Source organism: Geotrypetes seraphini, chromosome 12 (assembly GCF_902459505.1).
Source record: "Geotrypetes seraphini chromosome 12, aGeoSer1.1, whole genome shotgun sequence".
Classification (NCBI taxonomy): Eukaryota; Metazoa; Chordata; class Amphibia; order Gymnophiona; family Dermophiidae; genus Geotrypetes; species Geotrypetes seraphini.
The window spans coordinates 119,066,142-119,091,037 of NC_047095.1; the positions used below are offsets into that span (position 1 = coordinate 119,066,142).

At 45.5% G+C, this 24,896-nt stretch overlaps 1 protein-coding gene across 1 annotated transcript in view; it reads left to right on the top strand.

Moving 5' to 3' along the window:
- The window catches only part of PRRC2A (proline rich coiled-coil 2A), a 128,399-nt gene extending 104,221 nt beyond the window's left edge, over positions 1-24,178 (top strand). Inside the window, 2 exon segments of the mRNA XM_033915978.1 lie at positions 9,003-9,093; positions 22,852-24,178. Coding sequence (XP_033771869.1) covers positions 9,003-9,093; positions 22,852-23,019 — 259 coding nt within the window. The 3' untranslated portion in view covers positions 23,020-24,178.
- Positions 24,179-24,896: the final 718 nt, after the last annotated feature.

Consider the following 24,896-nt stretch of genomic DNA (forward strand, 5'->3'; position numbering starts at 1 on the left):
ACTCGCGGCCGGCCTGAACTCGGCGGTTTGGGTCGGTGAGGTGGTGGAGCTCCGTCGGCAGCGGCTGCAGGCGCCCAGAGCTCCCCGCCGATGGTGCCTCGCGAGTCGGCTTGGAGCAGTGGGGAAGCCCGGTCTTCCACAACCGCCCACGGAGGGATTCCCCGAAGGATTCCCTCTCAGCTGATTTTTTGACAGCTGATGCCGACTTGCCTGTCTTAGCGGCTGGGACTGTTCAGTCTTCTCAGCCGCTACAGGCCATGGAGGGAGCATTTTTGGCGGGAACTTCGCCATTTTCTTTGTCTGGCCCCTCCATTTTGTCTGCAACCTCAGGTGACCTTCCCCCTGTATGGCGAACACAGGGGCAGGTTTCAGCATGGACCCCTGCTGGGGCAGGGAGTCCCTGGGGACCCCCAGGGGTTTTTTGCCCCCAATTTATTTTCTTTCTTTGTGCGGACTTTTGGGGGTCCCACGTGCGCCTGGGGGGTTTCGGGGGGGGTTTCCCTCCGCGCCCCCTATGGCTTTGCCTCCCTCTTTTCGTTTGGCGTCCCCTCTTCCTCCTCCCTCATCCAAGCGCCCGCGGGGGGGCTTGGATTGCGAATTGGTGGGCGGAGGAGCGTGTTGGCCTGGTTGAGGACCTGGCTGCTTTGGCGGGCTTCCAGGATCCTCTAGAGGGGACGCCTGTTGGCAGCGGGGCGGCGGGTTTCCCGTCTTCCAGAGCAGATGCGTCCGTGGTGCGCTTTTTTATTCAGAGGGATGAGCTTTTAGACCTGTGTAGCAGGTCTCCTTGGTGCTGCATTTTTGCAGTGGCGCCGCCGGAGACCCCGCGTATGGGGGCCCCTCTGCTTCAGGGGGTCTGTCCTGGTTCCCGCTCTTTTCCTGTGCGTCAGGATTTGCGGGATTTTGTGTTGGCGCAGTGGCCTATGGGCGCAGTTTCGTTTGGTGTGCGCCTTGGCTCTTGGGTATCCCGTCCCGGAGGGAGGTAGGGCTACCTTAATTTCGCCAATGGGGAACGCGGTGGTCTCGGCACTTCCTAAGCGGCATACCGTGCCTGTTATGGACGGTTCTGCTCTTAGGGTCTCGGAGGCGCGTGCGTTAGAGACTCTTCTTAAGTATGATTTTGATGTCTCTGCCTTTGGGGTCCAGGCGGCTGTTTGTGGGGAGCTAGTCGCTCGCGCCGTGTTTCGGTGGGCTGAGCGTGTCCTGGATCGGGAGTCTGATGACTGGTCTCTAGTGGATCAGGAGGTAGCGAAGATTGCGATGGCTGCCTCGTTCCTCTCAGATGCTCTTTATGACTTGGTGCGGATTTCGGCTAAGTCTATGGCATGGCCGCGCGGCGTATTTTGTGGCTGCGCGCTTGGGCGGCGGATTCTGCGTCCAAAGCTAAGTTTACTAAAGTTCCCTTTAGGGGGTCTTTTTGTTTGGAGAGGAATTAGATGAGTTGATTCAGACTCTGACGGACTCGAAGGTGCCCCGTCTGCCTGAGGACCGTGCCCGCCCTGCGTCTAGGTGTGGGGCTGCCCGGGGGCGTTTGCGGGAATTTCGCAAGTATCGCCCGGGGCGTGGGGCTGCTTCTTTCCCGGCTCAGGGTTTTTTCCCGGGGTCGGTTCTTCCAGCGCATGCAGCCCTTTCGGGGGGCCCGTCGGGGGGCAGGGAATCCCTCCGCCGGTTCCCCCGCTTCCCGTCCTGCGCAATGACTCCTTGCCGGCGCCCCCTTTGGTTCCGGTGGGGGCCCGGCTGCGCAAATTTTTCCCCAAATGGGCCGAGATCGCGTCCGATCAGTGGGTCCTTGAGGTGGTGCGGGACGGTTACGCTCTGGAGTTTACCCGCTCTCTGCCGGACCTTTTCCTCGCTTCTCCATGTCAGACTCCATGGAAGACGCAGGCTTTTCGTCAGACCCTTCAGCGTTTGCTAGATCTCGAGGCAGTGGTGCCGGTGTCCCCTACGGAGTGGGGCACCGGCAGGTACTCCATTTACTTTGTGGTGGCCATAAAGGAGGGGACCTTTCGGCCCATCCTGGATGTCTCTCGATCTGACGGAGGCCTACTTGCAGGTTCCAATTCGGGCCTCTCATCAGCACTTCCTTCGCTTTGCGATCTTGGGGCGGCACTTTCAGTTCTGTGCGCTTCCCTTTGGTCTGGCCACGGCTCCTCGGACGTTCACCACGGTAATGGTGGTCGTCGCGGCAGCCTTGCGGTCGGTGGGCATCCTGGTTCTCCCCTACCTGGACGACTGGTTGATTCGGGCAAAGTCGTTGCAGGAGAGCTCCCGGGTTACGGCTCGGGTGGTGGAGTTTCTCCGGTCGCTGGGCTGGGTGGTCAACCTTTCCAAGAGTCGGTTGGTCCCGGCTCAGCGTCTGGAGTGCCTTGGGGTTATGTTCGACATCTCCTTGGGGAAGGTCTTCCTTCCAGAGGCCCGGGTGAGCAAATTGCAATCTCAGATTCGCCTGCTTTTGGCGTCCCGGGGTCCTCGGGCGCGAGATTTCCTCCAAGTCCTGGGGTCAATGGCGGCGTCCCTGGACGTGGTGAGGTGGGCGCGGGCCCACATGCGTCCTCTTCAGTATGCTCTGCTCCGGAGGTGGTCTCCCCGGAGGCAAGATTTGGATGTTCCGGTTCCCCTGCGAGGCTTGGCGCGCTGCAGTCTGCGCTGGTGGCTCCGGACCCCTCACCTGGTTCAGGGGGTGGGTCTGGATCTCCCGCAGTGGACGGTGCTCCTTACGGATGCGAGTCTCCTCGGTTGGGGGGCTCAGTTTATGGGCCACTCAGCTCGGGGCACCTGGTCCGCGGAGGAGGCCTCCTGGTCGATCAACGAGTTGGAGACCAGAGCGGTCAGGCTGGCGCTGTTAGCTTTCCACTCCCTTTTGCTGGGCAAGTCGGTCAGAGTCCTGTCGGACAATGCCACGGCGGTGGCTTATGTCAATCGTCAGGGGGGCACCAAGAGCACTCCTGTGGCGCAGGAGGCGGCTCGGCTCATGGTTTGGGCGGAGTCCCATCTTCTGGACCTCTCGGCTTCTCATATAGCCGGGGTAGAAAATGTTCAGGCAGACTTCCTCAGTCGTCACTTCCTGGATCCAGGAGAGTGGTTTCTCGGCGCCGGAGCGTTTCGGTTGATAGTGCAAGATTGGGGGCAGCCCCTGATGGACCTGATGGCCACGAGTGGCAACGCCAAAGTGCCCCGCTTCTTCAGTCGTCGCAGGGAAGGGCTGGCCGAGGGTCTGGATGCTCTGGTCCAGCCGTGGCCAACGGAGGGGCTGTTGTATGTGTTCCCTCCTTAGCCGCTGGTGGGCAGAGTGCTTCTTCGCATTGTTCACCATCCGGGTTTGGTGGTGCTGGTGGCTCCGGATTGGCCTCGACGTCCGTGGTATGCGGATCTGGTGAGACACCTGGTGGCGGTTCCTCTTCCTCTGCCTCTCTCGGACGACCTTCTGATGCAGGGTCCCATTCCCTTGTTCGACCCGTCTCTCTTCTGTCTTACGGCGTGGCTCTTGAAAGGGGTCGCCTTAGCAAGAAGGGATATTCAGACAAGGTGATCGCTACACTGTTGGGGTCCCGGAGGCTTTCTACCTCTCGGGCTTATGTGCGGGTTTGGCGTCTCTTTGAGGAATGGTGTCGGGCGCGGGGAGTGACCTCTTTTCGCGCTTCTCTGCCTAACATTCTAGAGTTCTTGCAGGATGGCCTGGATAGAGGCCTGGCTTGGTCTTCTCTCCGGGTTCATCTTGCGGCCCTGTCGACCTTTCGAGGGTTGGTGTCAGGTCAGCGTTTATCGGCTCTTCCTGATGTGATTCGGTTTCTGCGGGCGGCCAAGTTGCTTAGGCCTCCCCTACGGCCCTCGGTTCCCTCTTGGGATCTTAATCTGGTTCTCTCTGTTTTGGTGCGCCCGCCTTTCGAGCCCTTGGACGACTGTTCTTTGAAGGACCTTACTTTGAAGGCGGTCTTTTTGGTGGCCATTACTTCTGCTAGGAGTATTTCTGAGCTGCAGGCTTTCTCTTGTAGGGCTCCCTTCTTGGAGTTGTCTAGGGAGTGGGTCGTCTTGCGGCCTGTTCCTTCCTTTCTGCCGAAGGTTGTTTCTCCTTTTCATGTCAATCAATCGGTGGTTCTCCCGGTCTTGGGTGGTCGGGAGGGCTCTTCTGAGCAACGGCAGCTGCGCAAGTTGGATGTCGGTCGGGTCCTTCGCTCTGATGTGCAGCGGACCCAGGAATTCCGGAAGTCCGATCATCTCTTTGTCCTCCTGGCTGGTCCTCGTCGGGGAGCTGGCGCTTCTAAGGCTACTATTGCGCGCTGGATCAAGGAGACGATTGCTTCCGCTTATCTTCTGAAACAGCAGCCTGTTCCGGAGTTTCTCAAGGCTCATTCCACTCGGGGTCAGGCGGCTTCTTGGGCTGAGTCGTCGCTCGTGCCTCCGGTGGATATTTGTAAGGCTGCGGTTTGGTCCTCCTTGTATTCTTTTGTTAGACATTATCGGGTAGATGTTCAGGCGCGTCGGGACGCGGTGTTCGGTGAGCGTGTTCTGGTATCGGCCCTTCGGGGGTCCCGCCCATGAGAGGGACTGCTTTGGTACGTCCCATTCGTAAAGTTAACCTCTACTGGTCTGGAGAGTGCTAAAGAAGGAGAAATTAGGTTCTTACCTGCTAATTTACTTTCTTTTAGCTTCTCCAGACCAGTAGAGGTCCCCACCCTGTCTGTTGTTGTTGTTGTTGTTGGGGCTGTTTTCGCGGGCAGTTTTTGTTTTTTGCTGCGGGTTCTAGTATTTTTCTAGGGCCGGGGAGAATTAAAGAACAGCGGCTGTGGCTCGGCTGGCTTAGCTGGCGAGCTGTGGGGACATTTTCCTTCGGGTATTTCTCCTCTGCATTTTCCAACAGCATTTGGGTATGTTATTTGTTACTCCTGTTCGGAGTATTGTTTTCTTCCTGTTTTCCAGTTCTTGGTTCTGCTTGGCTGTTCGGCAGACTGAGGGAAATAGAGAAGGGAGGATAGTATATACTGTCCCAAAGTTTTGTTTTCAGTCTCCACCTGCTGGTCATGATTAGATATATACCCATTCGTAAAGTTAACCTCTACTGGTCTGGAGAAGCTAAAAGAAAGTAAATTAGCAGGTAAGAACCTAATTTCTCCTTAACCACTTGTACATCTTATCATTATAACTTATAGTTGTAAATATAACCCTCCCTCTCCCATCCTGAAATCCTTTTAGTAATTTTTATTTTTCATGTAATAGAAACCCTCCCCCCACCCCACCCTTATCTTACATATTAAATATAGAAATATTAGAAAAATGGCATCAATCATGACAAAAGGACGTTAATGGTTCCCAAATTTTAATGAAGTTTTTATAATTTCCATTTTTAAAGCAAAAAAATTAATAAATAGAATTTTTTTTCTACATTGTCTTCCTCATAGTCTTGTCACTCTCTTCTTTTCATCCACTGTCTATCCTCTCTCTGCCCCTTCTATATGGCATCTTCTCTCCTTGTATTCCCATTCCATCTCTCCCTTCACCCCTATTATTCTGGCATCCATCTTCTTCCCTTCCCTCCTCCAATGGTCTGGCATCTCTCTCCTCTTCTTCCCTTCCCTCTCCCACACCCCCATGGTCTGGCATTTCACTCTCTCTTCTCCCTTCCCCCCACTTCCATCAGCATCTGCCCCCTTTTTTTCCCTCCAACCCAATTTCATCCAGTATCCTTCCCCCTTATGTCTCTCTCTCCTTTCCATGCACACCAATTCCATCAGCATCTGCCCCCTTTCTCTCCCTCCAAACCAGCAAGATCCCATGATGACTGCTTCTGTTGCCTCTGCCTCTGGAAGATGTAAGTGACGTTGGAGGGGGTGGGCCGACAGATGCAGGGAGTTGCGGCAAGGTTCCACAATGACTGCAGCTGCCGGTCCACCCCTTCCAAAATCACTTATGTCTTCCGGAGGCAGAAGCGGCAAATGCAGTTATCGCAGGACCTTCCTGCACTTCAGTGCAGCTGCTGACTCTGCTTCGGAATAAGTACGGCAGCCGCGCTGAGGTGCAGTTGCCATTTAGAGCAGCTCGGAAGGTTCTGGATCCAGCCAGCTGTGTACCCCCCTAAGGTTGGCACCCGGGGCGGTCTGCTGCTGTATGAGGGGACAAAAAATAATAAAAAGAATGGATAACTTGACCGATTTAGACATGTCATACAATTATAACCACAAAAATGTCATAAAATGTAATTCTAAACTCAAAAGACTCCAGACGAAAAGCAGACTATAGAAAGGAAACCAGAAAAGACCAAACCCATAGTACTAAGATCCAAATGCTAAAATCGGACATGTCCATTATGAAGAGACATGTGGATCACCGCTAATTATAATGAGTGAGTCTTTAAAATATGAGACGGTAACGGATAGCCAGACCTGGTGGATGGAAGTGACAAATACTGGAGCCAAACCCAGAGCACCGTGATGAAACTTGAATGGAAATATGGATACCTATTTATACTTTTGAGTAAAATTGCGATGCAAACATGTCATAGAAAAGGATAAATAATGTGTAAACTAAAAACCAAGAACATATTGTAACACCGAACTCAGAATTAATGAAATAACATGGTAAAAGAACTTACCCCCCCCCTAAAATAGGGCATATACATACTTAAAATGATGGCTTGTTACAAACAGTATGCCTAGACTATATAGACCTAAAAATAGGGCAAAAGTAAACGTATGGGAAATGAACAGCTGATAATACAGAGTGTATCTTGAAAACATAAGCCGATAGTAGCTCAAAGACAAGCCGACCGGGTAGATGAAAAGTGAAACCTGGGAAAGATCTAAATTATTGTTCAAATGAGCTTCTATTAAAACCAAAGAATAAAACCACAGCACTCGGGAAAGTAAAAAAGGGAGAGTAAAATGGACTTATCAAAAAGGTCTCTGCACTGATAAGATAAACTCGTACGCAGAATAAATGTGAACATGCGACAGTGGGGCTATGATATTTGATCCGTTGAAAGAGGCGCCAAAAAAGTGTTGGCATTGGATTGAATGCACACTGATAGGGGAGGGGTATTGGGCTGTTAAAAAAGGCTGCTTTATAAATAAATGAAAATACTGGTGAAAAACTAAATAAAAAACCAAAACCATGATAAAATGCCGAACCTGACTGCAAGTGGCAGTGAAAGTAGCATAAGGCACCCGTAGTACTGTTAGTGCCAGAGCTGCTTAGAATAAAGAACCGTGCTGCTTAGAATAAAGAACCGTGCTGTACATGAGGGAAAAAAAAGAAAGAATGGGGTGATAAGATGTAAAGTGCTGGCCCCTCACTGCACCACTTGATAAAACTAAGGAGCGATGTTCTAAAGCAGGGGTGCCCACACTTTTTGGGCTTGCGAGCTACTTTTAAAATGACCAAGTCAAAATGATCTACCAACAATAAAATTTTTAAAAAACACAAAGCACACTGTACACATACAAAATGTTAATTATCAGTCCTATTCTGTGGGGTTTTTCAAAGAGGTCAAAGCAGATGACTCTATGCACTGTCACCTCAGTAACAACCATACAAAAATAGACAAATATACCACCTGCCTTTTTACTAAACCACGATAGCAGTTTTTAGCGCAGGGAGTTGCGCTGAATGCCCAGCGCTGCTCTCGACGCTTATAGGCTCCCTGCGCTAAAAACCACTATTGCCGTTTAGTAAAAGGGGACCATAGTGTAAAATATAGACAGCTGATATAAATTCAGACACATTTTGATCACTAAATTTAAAATAAAATCATTTTTCCTACCTTGTTGTCTGGTGATTTCATGAGTCTCTGGTTGCACTTTCTTCTTCTTACTGTGCATCCAATCTTTCTTCCCTTCTTTCAGCCTGTATGCTTCCTCTCCTCCAGACCTCATTCCCTCCCCCAACTTTTTCTTCCTCTCTCCCTGCCCTTTCTTTATTTCTTTCGCTCTTCATGCCCCCTTTCTTTTTTTCTGTTTCACTTCTTTCCTTCTGTCTCCTTGCCTGCCCTCTTTCTTTCTTTCTCCCTGCCCTCCCCCAAGCCACTGCCAATGCCATTGGGGAACAGGCCCCCAAGACGCTGCCATCAGATAACAGGCCCCAAAGCCGCCGCCCCAAGCTCTCCCTGCTTCGGGCCAACCAGCATTCTTCTCCCCGACATCAATTCTGCCGTCGGAGAGGAAGTTCCGGCCCAGCCAGGCAGCGATTGGCTGGCCAGAACTTCCTCTCCGACAGCATAATTGACATTGGGGAGAGAGGAAGGCTGATTGGCCCAAGATCGCGATCGACCTATTGGGAGAAATGCTGCCGGGTCCTGCCTTCGCGGAAACAGAAAGTAGGCAGGACCCGGCAGCAAGAAGAGCAAATTGTAAGCTTCACTGACCTGTCTCCCGCCTTAGCCCCTAGCGAATGCATGCTTCGGGGCTCTAACATGTGCGTGCCGGCTTCCCTTCTCTTCCCCCCCCCCCCCCGGGACATAACTTCCGGTTTCGGAGGGAAGAGAAGGAAAGCTGGCACGCACACGTTAGAGCCCCAGAGCATAAGTTCGCTACGGGCTAAGGCTGTGAAATCTCCAAGACGGGTTTTTTTAAAAAAATGTTGAGCAGCGGCAGTAGCAGCAGCAGAATTCACGAGCGGATGATAGCCGAGTGCTCATCTAAATTAGCCGGGCGGACCGCCCGGCTAAAAGGCCCTAGGGAGAACACTGCAGTGGGATTGGAACCTTGTTTTACAGAAGTTTCAGATCTTTTACGTTCCTCACTAGGGTGTAATGAGAGTTGGAGGCAGTAGTAGAATTAAAATCAGAGTATGCAGATGTATCTCTGTTCAGTATTAGGTAACAGGGGTGATGTGTCTCACTTTTGAGTTTTTGTGGTACAGTGGTTTTGTTAGGGCTTAAATAAACTTTGTCCCTGTGGCCCCTGTGACATTGCATAGAAATGGCATAGTGCACCCTCATGGATAACAATTGGTTGGAAAGGGCCAGACATGGACATGCAGCTGCAAAGATTTCTTACTTTCTCTCTTTTCCTCAGGCCTTTTTCTGGCTTTAGCTCCAGACTGAAGACTCCAAGCTCCAGCTACGGGAGCATTATTCAGACTCAGCGCTTTGATGTGTATCAGCAGGTAAGCAGGGGACAATAGCAGGGGGGAGATATGATTGAAGTTTACAAAATCCTGAGTGGAATAGAACGGATACAAATTGATTGTTTTTTGTTTTTTTTAAATCTTTATTCATTTTCAATCTTACATCAAAATTAAATATATCACTTGACAATCTTTCTAATTTATCTTATAATACATAAAATTACCTCCCTTCCCTCCTATCATTCCCTCTATTATTTTCCCAATATGAATAATAATATATAAAACCTCCCCCCTCCCAACATTAGACGATGTATATTTCAATATACCTTTTGGTGGAATTCAGTCTGTCATATTTATAAAATGGAGAGAGTGCTTGCTATACAGCAAGGAAATTATCATAATTTTAAAAAGATTTGGGGGCCATTGATTACATATTCTAATGATCAGACACCTTAAACACCTTTTTATTATATAAGGATATAAGTAGGGTGGGATTGGGATATATGATATTTGTTTTAATTGGTTTATTACTAATGGATGGGATGGGTGGGGAGGGATTCTTTTTATGCTTTGATGATTATAAGTAAGAATGTCAAGTGATTTGTAAAATGTTTTTTGATTGAATATTATACACTTGTAAGATATGAAAACGAATAAAGATTTAAAAAAAGAAAAAGAAAATAGTGTCTACTCATTACAATAAGATGTTAATGACTCCCAAATTTTATTAAAATTATTATAATTCCCTTGTTGTATAGCTATTGTTCTTTCCATTTTATAAATGTGACATCATGAGTTCCACCAGAAATTATAATTGAGTCTACTGTGATTTTTCCAATTATTTGTGATATGTTGAATGGCGACTCCTGTCATGATCAATAAAAGTTTATTATTATTTGATGATATTTGGCTCTTTTTCCTCATTGACATACCAAATAGTATTGTATCATAAGATAATGCCACATGCTTTTCCAATAAACAATTTACTTCCAATAAACAATTTACTTGATCCCAAATTGAATTCCAAAAGGCTAAGATAAAGGGACAATAAAACAAAAGATGATCTAAAGTCCCTACTTCAAGATTACAATGCCAGCATTTATTAGACTTTGAACTATTGAACTTTTGTAATCTAACTGGGGTCCAAAATGCTTTATGCAGAAGAAAAAACCAAGTTTGTCTCATAGATGTAGACATTGTACATCTCATCCTCCAAGACCAAATTTGTGGCCATTGAGATGCTGAAATTTGATGCTTAATCTCAATGCTCCAAATATCCCTAAGACCAGTTTTAGGCTTCTTTTTAACATATTCACTTATAGTTTTATACCACTGTGCGGCCTGGTGTCCCAGAAAGTCCACCTGAAAGCATAAAAATTCCAGACTATATTGCGTACTAAGATTTTTCCATTCAGGAAACCCTACCTGAATGGCCTGCTTTAGTTGCAACCACCTAAAACTTTGTGATTTATTAAAACCATATTTATGTTGCAACTATATAAAATCAAACAGTTTATCATTTGAAATAACATCATTTAAAGTCTGTATTCCTGCAATCATCCAATGCTTCCAGATGATCTTAAATCCACCAATTTGAATCTTGGGGTTTAGCCATATGGTTTGATTTGTTGATTTACTAATAGAAATAGTTGTTAAATTGCTGACAAATCGTAAGGTTTTCCATGTGTCCATTAATATTCTGTTATCTTTATATAATCTAGGCATCTTGATACTAAGAACATGATAAAGATTTAAAGAAAACATGAGTCGCCATTCCAAATATAACCAATCTGGGGTGTTTTCATTGAGCTCAGGGAGGACCCAATACATACCTTGGAGTAAAATATAGGCTTGATGGTACCTATAAAAGTTTGGAAAATTCACCCCACCCTCCTTAATTGGTTTTTGTAAAGATACTAGAGCGATTCTGGGAGTTTTACCTTGCCAAATAAATTTTGTAAGAATAGAATTCAATTTTTTTAAAAAAGACTCCTGAAAAAAAACTGGTATCATACCCATTTGATAACAAACTACAGGCAATATCATCATTTTAACAGTTTGAACTCTCTCCCACCAAGATAGATGCAAAGAATTCCATTGCTCACACATTTCTGTTACCTTTTTTAATATAAAATTTTCATTCTCTTTCACAGTATCTTCTAGTGTGTTTTTAATCCAAATACCTAAATATTTTAATCCATCTTCCTTCCATACAAATGAGAATGTATCAAACAAACTCTTTGTACAATGCACATTAAGTGGAAGAATTTCAGATTTACTCCAATTTATCTTATATCCTGAGAATTTTCCAAAATTTTCTATCAATTCTAACAAGCATGGAATGGTTGTTCTTGGATTTCTCAAATGAAGTAATATATCATCTGCATATGCAGAGACTTTATATTCCCATCCTTTACACGGAATAATACCTTGTATCCCCTTTGCTTGTTGAATAGCTAATAATAAGGGTTCTAAAACAATATCAAAGCGCAAAGGAGATAGTTGACAACCCTGCCTAACTCCCCTATGCAGATTAAAAAGTTCTGATGAATTATTATTAATATATAATCTTGCAATAGGGGAGCTATACAGAGTTTGAATCATTTGTATAAACCCCGAACTTATACCAATCCAATGCCTGATACATGAATGTCCATTCCACTCGATCAAAGGCTTTCTCTGCATCTAAAGATACAGAAAAAGCCGGATCATTCATGTCTTGTTAAATTTAGCATGTGAAAAGCCAATCTGGTATTACTAGATGAATGTCTATTCGCAACAAATCCAGTTTGATGCATATCAATGATAAAAGGGAGAGCCTTAGCCAACCACCGCATTGCCAATGCTTTAGCTCAGGGGTGTCCAATGTCGGTCCTCGAGGGCCGCAATCCAGTCGGGTTTTCAGGATTTCCCCAATGAATATGCATGAGATCTATTTGCATGCACTGCTTTCAATGCATATTCATTGGGGAAATTCTGAAAACCCAACTAGTTTAGCTAATAATTTTCCATCCACATTAATTAAAGAAATAGGCCTGTAATTTGAAACCAAAGTTGGATCTTTATTTGGCTTTGGCAAAACAATAGTCAAGGATTCAGCCATAGTACTGTAATGCAACCCTTACTTAGTTGAGATTGATATAAATTTAATAATTGGGGTAATAGAGAAGTTTGAAATGATTTATAAAATTCCACTGTAAAACCATCCCCCACCTGGAGCGGATCCAACTCTAAGAGACTTCAACGCTGTTTCTAATTCTTTTAATGATATAGGCTCTTCTAAACTTTTTTTTTATGTGATCAGGAATTTTCGGACCATCAATAAGTTTTAAAAATTCCAAACCATCTTGTTCTTTATCAGCATAAGACTCGGAAGAATACAGATCTTTATAAAAATTTAAAAATTGACTTAAAATATTTCCGATCTGAGTGTGTGTATTTCCTTTTTCATCCTTTATTGCTATAATTTTTGTTCTTCTTTTCTTTACTTTAAGATAATTTGCCAGTAATCTTCCCGCCTTATTTGAATTTCCATAATACAGGGTTTGCTGGGAAAACAAATCTTTCCTTACCAATTTTGAAGATAACTCATTATATTTACCCTTTGCTTTTAAAAGAGCCTGTAAAGTGTCTTGTTCCTATTTATCAACTAATTTAGATTCCAATTGTTTAATTTATTTTTTCCAAATTAGAAAATTGTTTTTCAAGCTGTTTTTTAATATATGCAGAATATGAAATAATATTACCTCTTATAGTAGCTTTAAATGCATCCCATAATATTTCTTTGCTAATATCTTCTGAAGTATTTATTTGAAAAAAACTCAATTATCTTCAATTTAAACTCTTCAAGGAAAATTGAATCTGGAACCAATGTATTATCAAATCTCCATACTGATCTATTTTTATCCTTTTCATCAAATTTAAAATCAATCGACACCCCTCCATGATCAGATAAAATAATTGGATCAATGGAAGCTTGTGTCACTTGTTGTACCAGTGAATTTGATACAAAAATGTAATCTATTCTTGAAAAGGATTTATGAACTTGTGAACAAAAAGAAAATTCCTGATCATTAAAATGAAGTATTCGCCATATATCTTTCAAATCACAAGATTGTACCAAATTATTTAACCCTAATGATTTTATATTTTTACTTGTTTTTTTTATCCATAAAAGGATCTATAACAGCATTAAAATCTCCAGCTACAACTAAATTAGAAGCAGCTAGTGGGAGTAATAATTGTTGCATAATCTTGAAAAATTCAATTTGGTTAGAATTAGGGGCATAAACATTAAATAAAGCCAAGGTATTATTTCTCATGCTCATTTCTACATTAATCCACCTTCCTAAGGGATCAAAATCTATCATTTGAAAAGAAGCTGAACATTTTTTTTTTATTAAGATGGCAACCGCTGCTTTTTTCCCAACTGTAGGGACAACAAAACAATGTTTCACCCAATCCCCTTCGAGTTTCTTTGATTCTATAGCCGAAAGATGCGTCTCTTGTATATAATATATGTCAGCCCTTTGTTTTTTCAAGAATGTAAGCATTTTTTTCCTCTTTACTGGGTGATTGAGGCCATTAACGTTAAGTGAAAAGATTTTAACCTCAATTATATATATTAATTGTACTATATCTCTTCCATTTATCATAGAATAAATTAAATATTAAAATATGAATATACACCATTTTCCATATTATTTCATTTTGCATAATACACCTCATCAATTCATCATTATACCCTTTACTACCTCCCTTCCCTTCCCTAAATAATGACAATGAAGACTTGGAACCGCACATATAAGATCAGGTAAATCAAGATAAATCCCCAACAGACCACAAATATAAATCAATTTTGTATTAAATTATTCAAGTTTATATTAATCTTATTTGTAATATAATATAAAGCCACAATCAATAAACCCTTGACTTCTATTATCTTTTTACTTTCAATCAATGGTGAAGATTATATCTACTTAAATAAATAAAATAAGATCATCCCCTAGGAATTATCTCAAACATAACTATTCAATTATCAACAAAATTAATGTTGAAATATATTTCTTTAGCAGTTTTAAAAAGTAAAATATGTTAATATATATAATATTATTTCCATAAATATTATTCATTGTTTATTTGACCTGGTAAATTCATTTATCTTATCTTATCATAAATAAATATATTAATTCAATAGTTAATCCATTTCATTCAAGAGAACAAAATAAAATTAATGAGCTAAATACCCTTAGGAATAAAATGCAATATAAATTCAATTACTTAATAAAATAAATCCTACATCATTAAAAATTTCATTCAAGATCTTTTCCAAGTAAACAATGAACCTGAAGTTATTGGAAGCAGGTATGCAGGAACCTATCCTTTGTCAATTCAAATATCTCTAAAACTAACTGTCATTCTTCTGTAAACTCGAAATACTCAGTCAAGGGATCTCAGTTCAGAATTTCTCATCTTGCAGAGGATCTTCCAAAGCTAGCTGTCTTCTTGTGAAATTATCCAGTTACAAAGCTCCGCGGTACAAAGTATCCTCACGATGCCCATATAGATCCAATGAAATTATGTCTTCAATTTGATAGGAACTTCTCCCTCTTTGCTTTCAAATGCTCACATACGGCTGCTTATTTACTCATGTGGTAGTCCACACTGACCACATTTCACTTTGGAGATAGTTTGATCAGTTTGGCACGGTTGGCATAGCGCAGTGTGTTGTATGTGCCATCATAGCTGTGGGAGGAAGGGCTGATGGCTGCATAACCATGCAACAGTTTTCTCCAATGGAAACCTTTAGTAGTCACATCAGCTTGCTATCCCGATATGATATTTTGCAGCAAATCTTCCAGAGCCGGTTGACTTCCTACAATATTATCCAGATCCAAAGCTCCATGGTGCAGAGCATTCTCACCATGACCACATAGTTCCAACAATACTATGCTTGCAATTTGTCACATTCCTCTCATCGAGCACATCAACAAAAGCATCCGGTGACAGGAACCTTCCGACAATCAATATCACAGGATACTCCTCCCCCTGAGAACTCATCTCAAGAAGCGTATTCGTAGCCATTCTTGACAATTTAGGTTTAGCCAGCAGCAATATATCTATATTTATTCAACATTTTTAGTCTTTCATGATCTTCAGTAACTCAGCAACTGTCCTTCACTTAATGTTGAATTGTCTACATTTTTCCTTCTTCTTTCGTCTATTCTTAAGTATAATTTGTTATCCCAGGACAAGCAGGCAGCATATTCTTAACACATGGGTAACGTCACCGACGGAGCCCCGGTACGGACCTTTTTAACTAGAAAGTTCTAGTTGGCCGCACCGCGCATGCGCGAGTGCCTTCCCGCCCGACGGAGGAGAGCGTGGTCCCCAGTTTCTTCGTTTCCGCGGAGCGAAGAAGACGCATGTGTTTTCAACGGCCGTTGAAAAACTAATTTTTGCCTTCCCGCTCGCGTATGTTTTCACTTTTTTTCCTTTTTTCTTATCGGATTCCCTTTATTTTTGTTTTCAAAAAAAAACAAAACTCGTCGAGTTTTCCTTATTTTTTCAGGCCAGCCCCGGCGGGGCCTGTTGCCACCATACAGGCCTCCGGGTTCGATTTTGCAGAGGCCGTGTTTCCATTCATGCCCTCTCAACCGGGTTTTAAGAAGTGCCAGCGGTGTGCACGCCCGATCTCCCTCACCGACCCACACAATTGGTGCCTCCAGTGCTTGGGTCCAGAGCATCGGGCTGACACCTGCACCCGCTGTGCTACGCTTAAAAAGCGTACTTTGAAAAATCGGCAGATCCAGCAAAATATTTTGTTTGGTACCGGATCTGCCATGGAACCGGCTGCGACGTCGACGGCACCACAAAAGTCGGCACCGACGACATCAACACCACCGGACCCTTCCTCGGGGTCGTTGGGCCCAGGTAAGCCGGCTAAGAAGCCTCCCACTTCCCTTGAGCGCCCTCCTGCCACGGTTGCGACACCGGCCCTCCTGGCACCGCACCAGCCCCGCAAACGCTCCGCTCCGATCTCGGTGAGTGCCTCATCATCGGCCTCCTCATCGCCGGAGCGTAGAGCGGCACCTATGGTACCGAAGAAGAATAAAGCGGTACCGGTGCCTCCCCTGGACGACCGCATCGCGGCCATACTCCAAACACAGTTACAGGAGCAGCTGCAACAACAGCACCAACAACTGTTGCCGGCGTTGCTGGCACCGCACCTTCCGGTACGGGACCAGTCCGAGCCTCACACTGTCCCATCGGTGTCGACCCCCCCTCTGTACCGATTAATACTTCCATGCCGGTGCTCTTGGCAGAAACACCTACAGTACATACCCGTGATGCTGCCGACCCTGTCCGGTCCCAGGAACGACATCGGTCTTCCTCACCCGGTACCGCCTCGGTGCGCTCAGGCAAATCTCTTTCAAAGACCTGCCATGCCAAGCCCTCCACACCGATGTCCAAACGTACACACCCCAACGTTAGGGACCCAGATTTGTGGGAAGATTCCCCTCACGGTACCGAGGAGGACGCTTCGTCAACCGACGAAGAACCCTCCATGACCAACACCGTCTCCAAACCAGAGCAATCCTCTTTCTCCAAATTCCTTAGGGAGATGTCAGCAGCTCTTTCCATTCCCTTAGAGTCCGACTCTAAAAAGTCTCAGGCTTTCCTCGATGCCCTAGACTTTGAGCAACCTCCCAAAGAATTTCTGAAGTTGCCCGTCCACGACATCTTACGGGAAACTTTCTATAAAAACTGGGAAGCTCCCCTCACGGTTCCTGGAGCCCCTCGTAAATTGGATAGCTTGTACCGGGTTATTCCAATCCCAGGGTTTGATGAACCTCAATTGCCCCTCCTGGTGGAATCTACTTTGAAAAAATCTCAGGGTTCCAGTGTATATGCCTCCACCCCTCCTGGCAGAGAGGGAAAAACCATGGATAAATTTGGTAAGCGCCTTTTCCAAAATGCCATGTTAGCCAATAGAGCCAACAACTACACCTTCCACTTCTCCTTCTACATGAAGCATCTGGTGCAACAGCTCTCCTCCTTACAGAAATACCTTCCTGAACATAAGGTCCCTCTTTTCCAGCAACATATTTCCAGCCTCCTCCAACTCAGGAAATTCATGGTTCGCTCCATCTACGACTCATTTGAGCTGACCTCTCGCGCATCTGCCATGGCGGTGGCCATGCGACGTTTGGCATGGCTGAGAGTCTATGACCTGGACATTAACCACCCGGACCGCCTGGCTAACGCACCTTGTCTGGGTGATGAACTCTTCGGAGAGTCCCTGGACTCAACAACCCAGAAACTCTCAGCACATGAGACCAGGTGGAACACTCTGATTAAACCTAAAAAGAAGACTCCACCTGCTCGCACCTACAGACAGCAGTCTTCCTACCAGCGCAGGTTCTCGGCCAGACCTCTCAACCCGCCTCAACAGCAGCCTCGCCGACCTCGTCAACAGCATCAATCTCAGGCTCGCTCACAGTCTCACCAACCTGCCAAGCCTCTCCCTCCGTCAAAACCATCTCAGCCCTTTTGACTTTTTCCTCCAGGGCATAGCCAGTCTCCCATCATCATTGCCTCTTCCTCAGCCTATCGGAGGTCGCCTCCAAATCTTCCTCAGCCGTTGGGAGGTCATCACATCAGACCAATGGGTCCTCAACATCATTCGCCACGGCTACTCTCTCAACTTCCAGACTCTTCCACCAGACAATCCTCCCGTAGAGTCTGCTTCTCACTCCTCCCAAACCCCCCTCCTCCTGAGGGAGGTCCAATCCCTCCTTCTCAATGCCATCGAAGAGGTGCCTCCGGATCAAAGGGGTCAGGGATTCTACTCCCGCTACTTCCTGGTTCCCAAGAAGACAGGAGACCTTCGTCCCAACCTCGATCTCAGGGACCTTAACAAGTGTCTGGTCAAGGAGAAGTTCAGAATGCTCTCCCTTGCCACGCTTTACCCTCTTCTCTCTCAACACGACTGGCTATGTTCCCTGGACCTCAAAGAGGCCTACACTCACATCCCAATCAATCCGACTTCACGTCGCTACCTACGGTTTCAGATACAGCACCGTCACTATCAGTACAAAGTGCTACCTTTTGGCCTCGCTTCATCACCCAGGGTGTTCACCAAGTGCCTTATTGTGGTGGCGGCCTTCCTCAGGTCTCACAACCTCCAGGTGTTCCCCTACTTGGACGATTGGTTGGTGAAAGCACCTACGTCTCCACTTGTGCTACAAGCCACTCATCACACCATCTCTTTCCTCCATCTCCTGGGGTTCGAGATCAACTACCCCAAGTCGCATCTGCTTCCCACACAGCGACTTCAGTTCATTGGAGCAGTTCTCGACACCACACTAATGAGGGCGTTTCTCCCCTCCGACCGTCAACGGACCCTGCTCCACCTCTGTCGTCAGGTGCTCCTTCATCACTCCATTCCTGCCCGACAGATGATGGTCCTCCTGGGCCACATGGCCTCGACGGTCCATGTGCTTCCTCTGGCGCGACTCCACCTCAGGACACCTCAATGGACTCTTGCCAACCAATGGTCACAGACCACGGATCTTCTTTCTCATCCCATCTCTGTGACATCGTCTCTTCAGCAATCTCTTCAATGGTGGTTGAACTCCTCAAATCTTTCCAGGGGTCTACTCTTTCATCTACCCCCTCACTCCATGATCATAACCACGGATGCCTCCCCCTATGCGTGGGGAGCTCACCTGGGAGATCTACGCACCCAGGGACTCTGGACCCCTCAGGAGCGTCAACATCACATCAATTTCCTGGAACTCAGAGCCATGTTCTATGCTCTCAAGGCCTTCCAGCACCTTCTCTGCCCTCAGGTTCTTCTCCTGTGCACAGACAATCAAGTCGCCATGTACTACATAAACAAGCAAGGCGGCACCGGATCTCGCCTCCTTTGTCAGGAGGCTCTCAGCATCTGGACCTGGGCCACGGCCCGCAATCTCTTCATCAAGGCTGTCTATATCCAGGGCGAACAGAACTCCCTGGCCGACAATCTCAGCCGCATCCTTCAACCTCACGAGTGGACTCTGGACCCTTCAACACTCCACTCCATCTTTGCTCGCTGGGGCACTCCGCAGGTGGACCTCTTTGCAGCGCCTCACAACCATCAGCTGCCCCAGTTCTGTTCCAGACTCTTCTCTCCTCATCGTCTGACCCCAGATGCATTCCTGCTCGACTGGACGGATCGGTTCCTCTATGCCTTTCCTCCACTACCTCTGATGTTGCAGACGTTATCCAAACTCCGCAGGGACAGGGCCACCATGATTCTCATTGCTCCTCGGTGGCCTCGCCAACACTGGTTCTCCCTCCTGCTTCAGCTCAGCTCCAGGGAGCCCATTCCTCTTCCTGTGTTTCCTACTCTACTTACGCAGCAACGTCAGTCTCTACTGCATCCCAATCTGTCTTCGCTCCACCTGACAGCTTGGTTTCTCTCGGGCTGACCTCTCCAGAGAATCTGTCTCAGCCTGTCCGTCGCATTTTGGATGCCTCCAGGAAACCGGCCACCCTCCAATGTTACCATCAGAAGTGGACCAGGTTCTCCTCTTGGTGTCTACTGCATCATCACGATCCCACCTCATTAGCGGTGGAAACTGTACTGGACTATTTGCTCTCTCTGTCCGATGCTGGCCTCAAGTCTACCTCAATCAGAGTCCACCTCAGTGCCATCACTGCGTTTCATGAGCCTATCCTCGGAAAACCTCTCACGGCTCATCCACTGGTTTCCCGGTTCATGAGAGGCCTCTTCAATGTCAAACCACCTCTGAAGCCTCCTCCTGTCGTCTGGGACCTGAATGTGGTTTTATCAGCCCTCATGAAACCCCCTTTTGAGCCTCTTGCCACAACTTCGCTCAAACTTCTAACATGGAAGGTGCTTTTCCTCATTGCCATCACCTCTGCCAGGAGGGTTAGTGAGATGCATGCACTGGTCGCCGATCCACCGTTCACTGTTTTTCACCATGACAAGGTGGTTCTGCGTACCCATCCTAAATTCCTTCCCAAGGTGGTCTCGGCTTTTCACCTCAACCAGTCCATTGTGTTGCCTGTCTTTTTCCCTAAACCCCATTCTCATCCTGGGGAACAGGCGTTGCACACGCTGGATTGTAAATGTGCCCTTGCATACTACCTTGACCGTACCAGGGCTCACCGCTCGTCCCCTCAGCTCTTTCTGACCTTCGATCCTAACCGTCTAGGTCGTCCTGTCTCTAAACGGACGCTTTCCAACTGGCTTGCTGCCTGTATTGCGTTCTGTTATGCTCGGGCCGGTCTCTCACTGGAAGGTGCTGTCACGGCCCACAGGGTCAGAGCTATGGCTGCTTCTGTGGCTTTCCTCCGTTCCACGCCCATCGAGGAAATCTGCAAGGCTGCCACTGGTCCTCAGTTCACACGTTCACTACTCACTACGGTCTGGATGCCTTCTCCAGACGGGATGGACACTTCGGCCAATCTGTGTTACAAAATTTATTTTCCTAATGGCCAACCATCCCTCCTCCCTCTCTGTTAGCTTGGAGGTCACCCATGCGTTAAGAATATGCTGCCTGCTTGTCCTGGGATAAAGCACAGTTACTTACCGTAACAGGTGTTATCCAGGGACAGCAGGCAGATATTCTTACGTCCCACCCTCCTCCCCGGGTTGGCTTCTTAGCTGGCTTATCTTAACTGGGGACCACGCTCTCCTCCGTCGGGCGGGAAGGCACTCGCGCATGCGTGGTACGGCCAACTAGAACTTTCTAGTTAAAAAGGTCCGTACCGGGGCTCCGTCGGTGACGTCACCCATGCGTTAAGAATATCTGCCTGCTGTCCCTGGATAACACCTGTTACGGTAAGTAACTGTGCATAATCTTCTGACAGAAACTCCTAGGATTGCATAAAGATTGACATATTGCATTCTAGATCTTATAACGTACTCCACTACCATCAGGTTCCCATTCCATAGCCAACGTTCTTTAACCGTTACTAATCAAATATAATTATAAATAAACTGTTACCATATTTTATAGTAATCGAGGATCAAAGTAAAACAAAAAATAAAATAAACTAAATCATTGAGCATGTCATTACACATTCATCGGCTGTTCCCCTTAACTCAAATACACTTTTAGTTTTTCAGGATCGTCAAAGCTAAATGTTTTATTATCCACCATTACCTTCATAATAGCAGGATAAATTAATCCATATTTCGCTCCGATTTCTCTTAAAGTCGGTCTTAAATTCAAAAATTATTTTCTCCTTTCTGCTGTAGATTTTGCAAAGTCTGGCACTATGTGGATTCTCGCATCTTGACATCGTAAGTTTTGATTTTCTTTTGCCAGACTATAATCTCTAATGCTTGCTGATGTCGTAAAAGTTTAAAGATTAGCGGGCGGGGACCTACAAATTTATCTGGTCTTCTCATTGGCACGCTCAATTTCTGTGCGCACGCTCAATTTCTACCGGAAACTTTGTTTTTATGGGCAGGACTTTCGGGAGAAAATTCTCCAAAAAGGAAATCGGATTCCTCTTCTCCACCTATTCCGGTAAGCCTAATATTCTTAAATTACTCCTTCTCATTTTGTTCGAACAATCCTCCAACTCCTTGGTAAGCATTGCAATTTTCTCTGTCTATTTTGAACTGCTTCCTTTCAATTTCAAAACTCTCCATGTTCTTTTCCAGTCGGTTTACTTTAATTTCCAATACCTCAGTTCTCTTGTTTAAAGTAGATACTTCCTCTTGTAAATCGTTTAGCTTTTTTGAGTTCATCAGCACAATTTCTTTGAGTTCCTTAAGTATTTCCTCATCGCATTTACTTTCCTTTGGTAGTGGAGCCTTTGACGGAGTTACAGGTTTGGGTTTCGACCTTTTAACGCTGCCAGCATTAGATATCGCGGATTCAGCTTTACTTTGCTTTCCTGAGGCCATATTACCTTTTTATCTTCTGTTTAAACAGCAAATTTTAACTTTTTTCTGTATTTTATTTTAAAAATGTCTGTAACAGCAGGAGCTCTCTCTTTGCCCGACCATTCGTGTGCCCCACCAAGCTACGCCCCCAATTGATCGATTTTTCACTCTGTCAGAAATTACAGAGACTAGGGGACACTCGAAGTTACAGGGAAATACTTTTGAAACCAGTAGGAGGAAATTTTTTTTTTTTCATTCAGAGAATAGTTAATTTCTGGAACGCATTGCCAGAGGTTGTGGTAAAAGTGGATAGTGTAGCTGGTTTTAAGAAAGGTTTGGACAAATTCCTGGAGGAAAAGTCCATAGTCTGTTATTAAGACATGGGGGAAGCCTCTGCTTGCCCTGGATCAGTAGCATGGAATGTTGCTAATCTTTGGGGTTTGGCCAGGTACTAGTGACCTGGATTGGCCACCATGAGAATGGGCTACTGGGCTTGATGGACCATTGGTCTAACCCAGTAAGGCTGTTCTTATGTTAGCACTGTTCAAAGAAATGACTTCTTGATATCTGGAAAAGCTAAATAGTTTCTGCTTTCTCATGACAAGGAGGTGATATGGGATGCTTGGCCCTTCTGAACAGTCCCTGCTATTCCTGCTTTTTTTGGTGTTTTCCTAAGATGTGAAATTGTGATGCTATTTCTTATTTTAAGAGCTGTATATTTTTATGGCTTTAATATGTCCTCTTTCAATGTTTTATTTTGTTTTAAATTATATATGTATGTTTGTAATCCGCCATGAGTAAAGGCAGAATATAAACTGTATAGTCCAGTCAGTAACGTGGACTCACTAAAAAATTTAAACTACTTTTTTCTTTTAACATTTTAGGCAACTCAAATGGATGTGTTTCAGTGGGCTCCTAAAACGTGGGATCGGCAATATGCTGTAGCCAGAGAAGAGCCCAGCAGTGGTGGAGGCTACACTTCCCGGCAGTTGGAGAGCCGCCCACACAGTGCTGGCGAGAAGCAAGAGCCCCATGGGACCAGCCATCGTTAACAAAGGGGACATGATGGGAACACCACCTCTCTTCTTCCCCTTTTATAATGATGGGGTGGGAGGGGGAGAAGGCATATCTAAGGTCATGTTTTCACAAACACCTTTGACAAAAAGACACCCTTTCCTCGTATGCCCATTTCAAATTTTATGTCGGAGAAAAGCATTGACTCTCAAAATTTGCCTTAATATTTACAAAGTTAAAAAAGAAATGGCACCTGTTTGTTCCAAATGTCTGCTGGCATCTTCAAAAGTATTGCATGCACCTCTTCCTGGGGAGAAGTGGTGGTTGGAGCTTATACACATGACACCTTAATTACTGCCTTTTTTTCCCCCGATTCAAGGTTGTGCCTTTAGGGAAAGAGGGGAAGCAAGGATAGAGGAGGGAGGTGTTCATTGGGGAAGGAGAAGAAGGGGAATCTCCACCTACCACTTACATAACTTTTTTTTTTTTTTTCTTTTCTTTCCCTCCTTTAGTAAAAGCAGCACTGACAATGGGTAGGGAAAAGCATAGGCTCCCATTCTCCCTTCTAAAAAATTTTCATGAAGGAAGATTTTAGTCCAGTTTATTTTGCCTGCTGCACTGTTAGTGAGAGTGAGTGTGTGTGTGTGGGGGGGGGGGGGGGGGCGGGGATAGTGTTGGCCCTAGCTCCATATACAGAGCTGACAGGACTTCAAAGTGTGTCTGTGTGTACCTGAAGAAAGCAGAGGGGTAGGAGGGGGCCAGTAGACCTTTTCCATGTAAGTATCCCCTTGGCATGTGTGTCCGTAGATCTGGTGCGTGTGTGTGTGTGTGTGTACATATAAATAGAAAGATATATATATTAGCGTATGATTGTCTCATCTGTTTGCTCCCCCCTCATACCCCCCTTCATTTTTCAGCCCATACTAACAGGCAAGGTCCCCAAGACAATGTAAACACCAAAAGAGAATCTGATTACTGTTTGGAGAGCTTCTTTCACTTCTGGATTGCGTTTCATGCAGATATGTTGGCGTTTTTAATAAAAGAAGCTCTGACTCTAGGCTGGTTTGTTAATAAAATCCAATAAAACACACAAAAATATATATATATAATGTTGTTAGAGTAAAATTTGTTGTTTTTTTGTCTTGGTGAATGTTGCAGTGCAGCTAATAAGGACAGGGTTTAAAAGCCTTTAATGAAGAATTCTGTGTGTTTGTCGTTTTCTGTTCTTGTTGCTTTCCATGACTTTGGAACTTTGTTGGATAGGGATCCAGGCAGATCCTATTAGTTGGTGATTAGCAAGTTGCCAGGCCTTATTGTCCAGCTAGACCAGCCCAAACCGATCATAACATTAGTTACAGCCTGGAGCTAATCAGTATGAAGTTACAAGGAAATGCTTTTAAAACCATTAAGAAGACACTTTTTTTTTTTCACTTGGAGTAGTCAAGCTCTGGAATGCATTGCAAAAGGATGTTGGGTTTAAAAAAAGGTGGACAAGTTCCTGGAGGAAAAACCCATACTCTTACTATCGAGACAGAATGGGGGAAGCCACTGCTTGCCCTGGAATCGGTAGCATGGAATGTTTCTATTATTTGAGTTTTTGCCAGGTACTTGTAACTTGGATTGGCCACTGTGGAACTAGGATACTGGGCTAGATGGACCATTGGTCTGACAGTATGGCTATTCTTAATGTTGCCACCAGCAGATGGTATGAGGGGCGTTCAATAATTTACCTCAGTAAGAAAGAAAAGAGTTTTAAAAAGTTTTTTGTTTTATTTTTCAATATAGTCCCCTGATAACTACATACACTGCATCCACTTTTCCTGCAATGACTTTAACCCCCTTTGAAAAGAATTCTTCTGTTTGACCTTCAAACCAGCACATCACAGCTTTCTTGACATCTTCATCACTTGAAAGT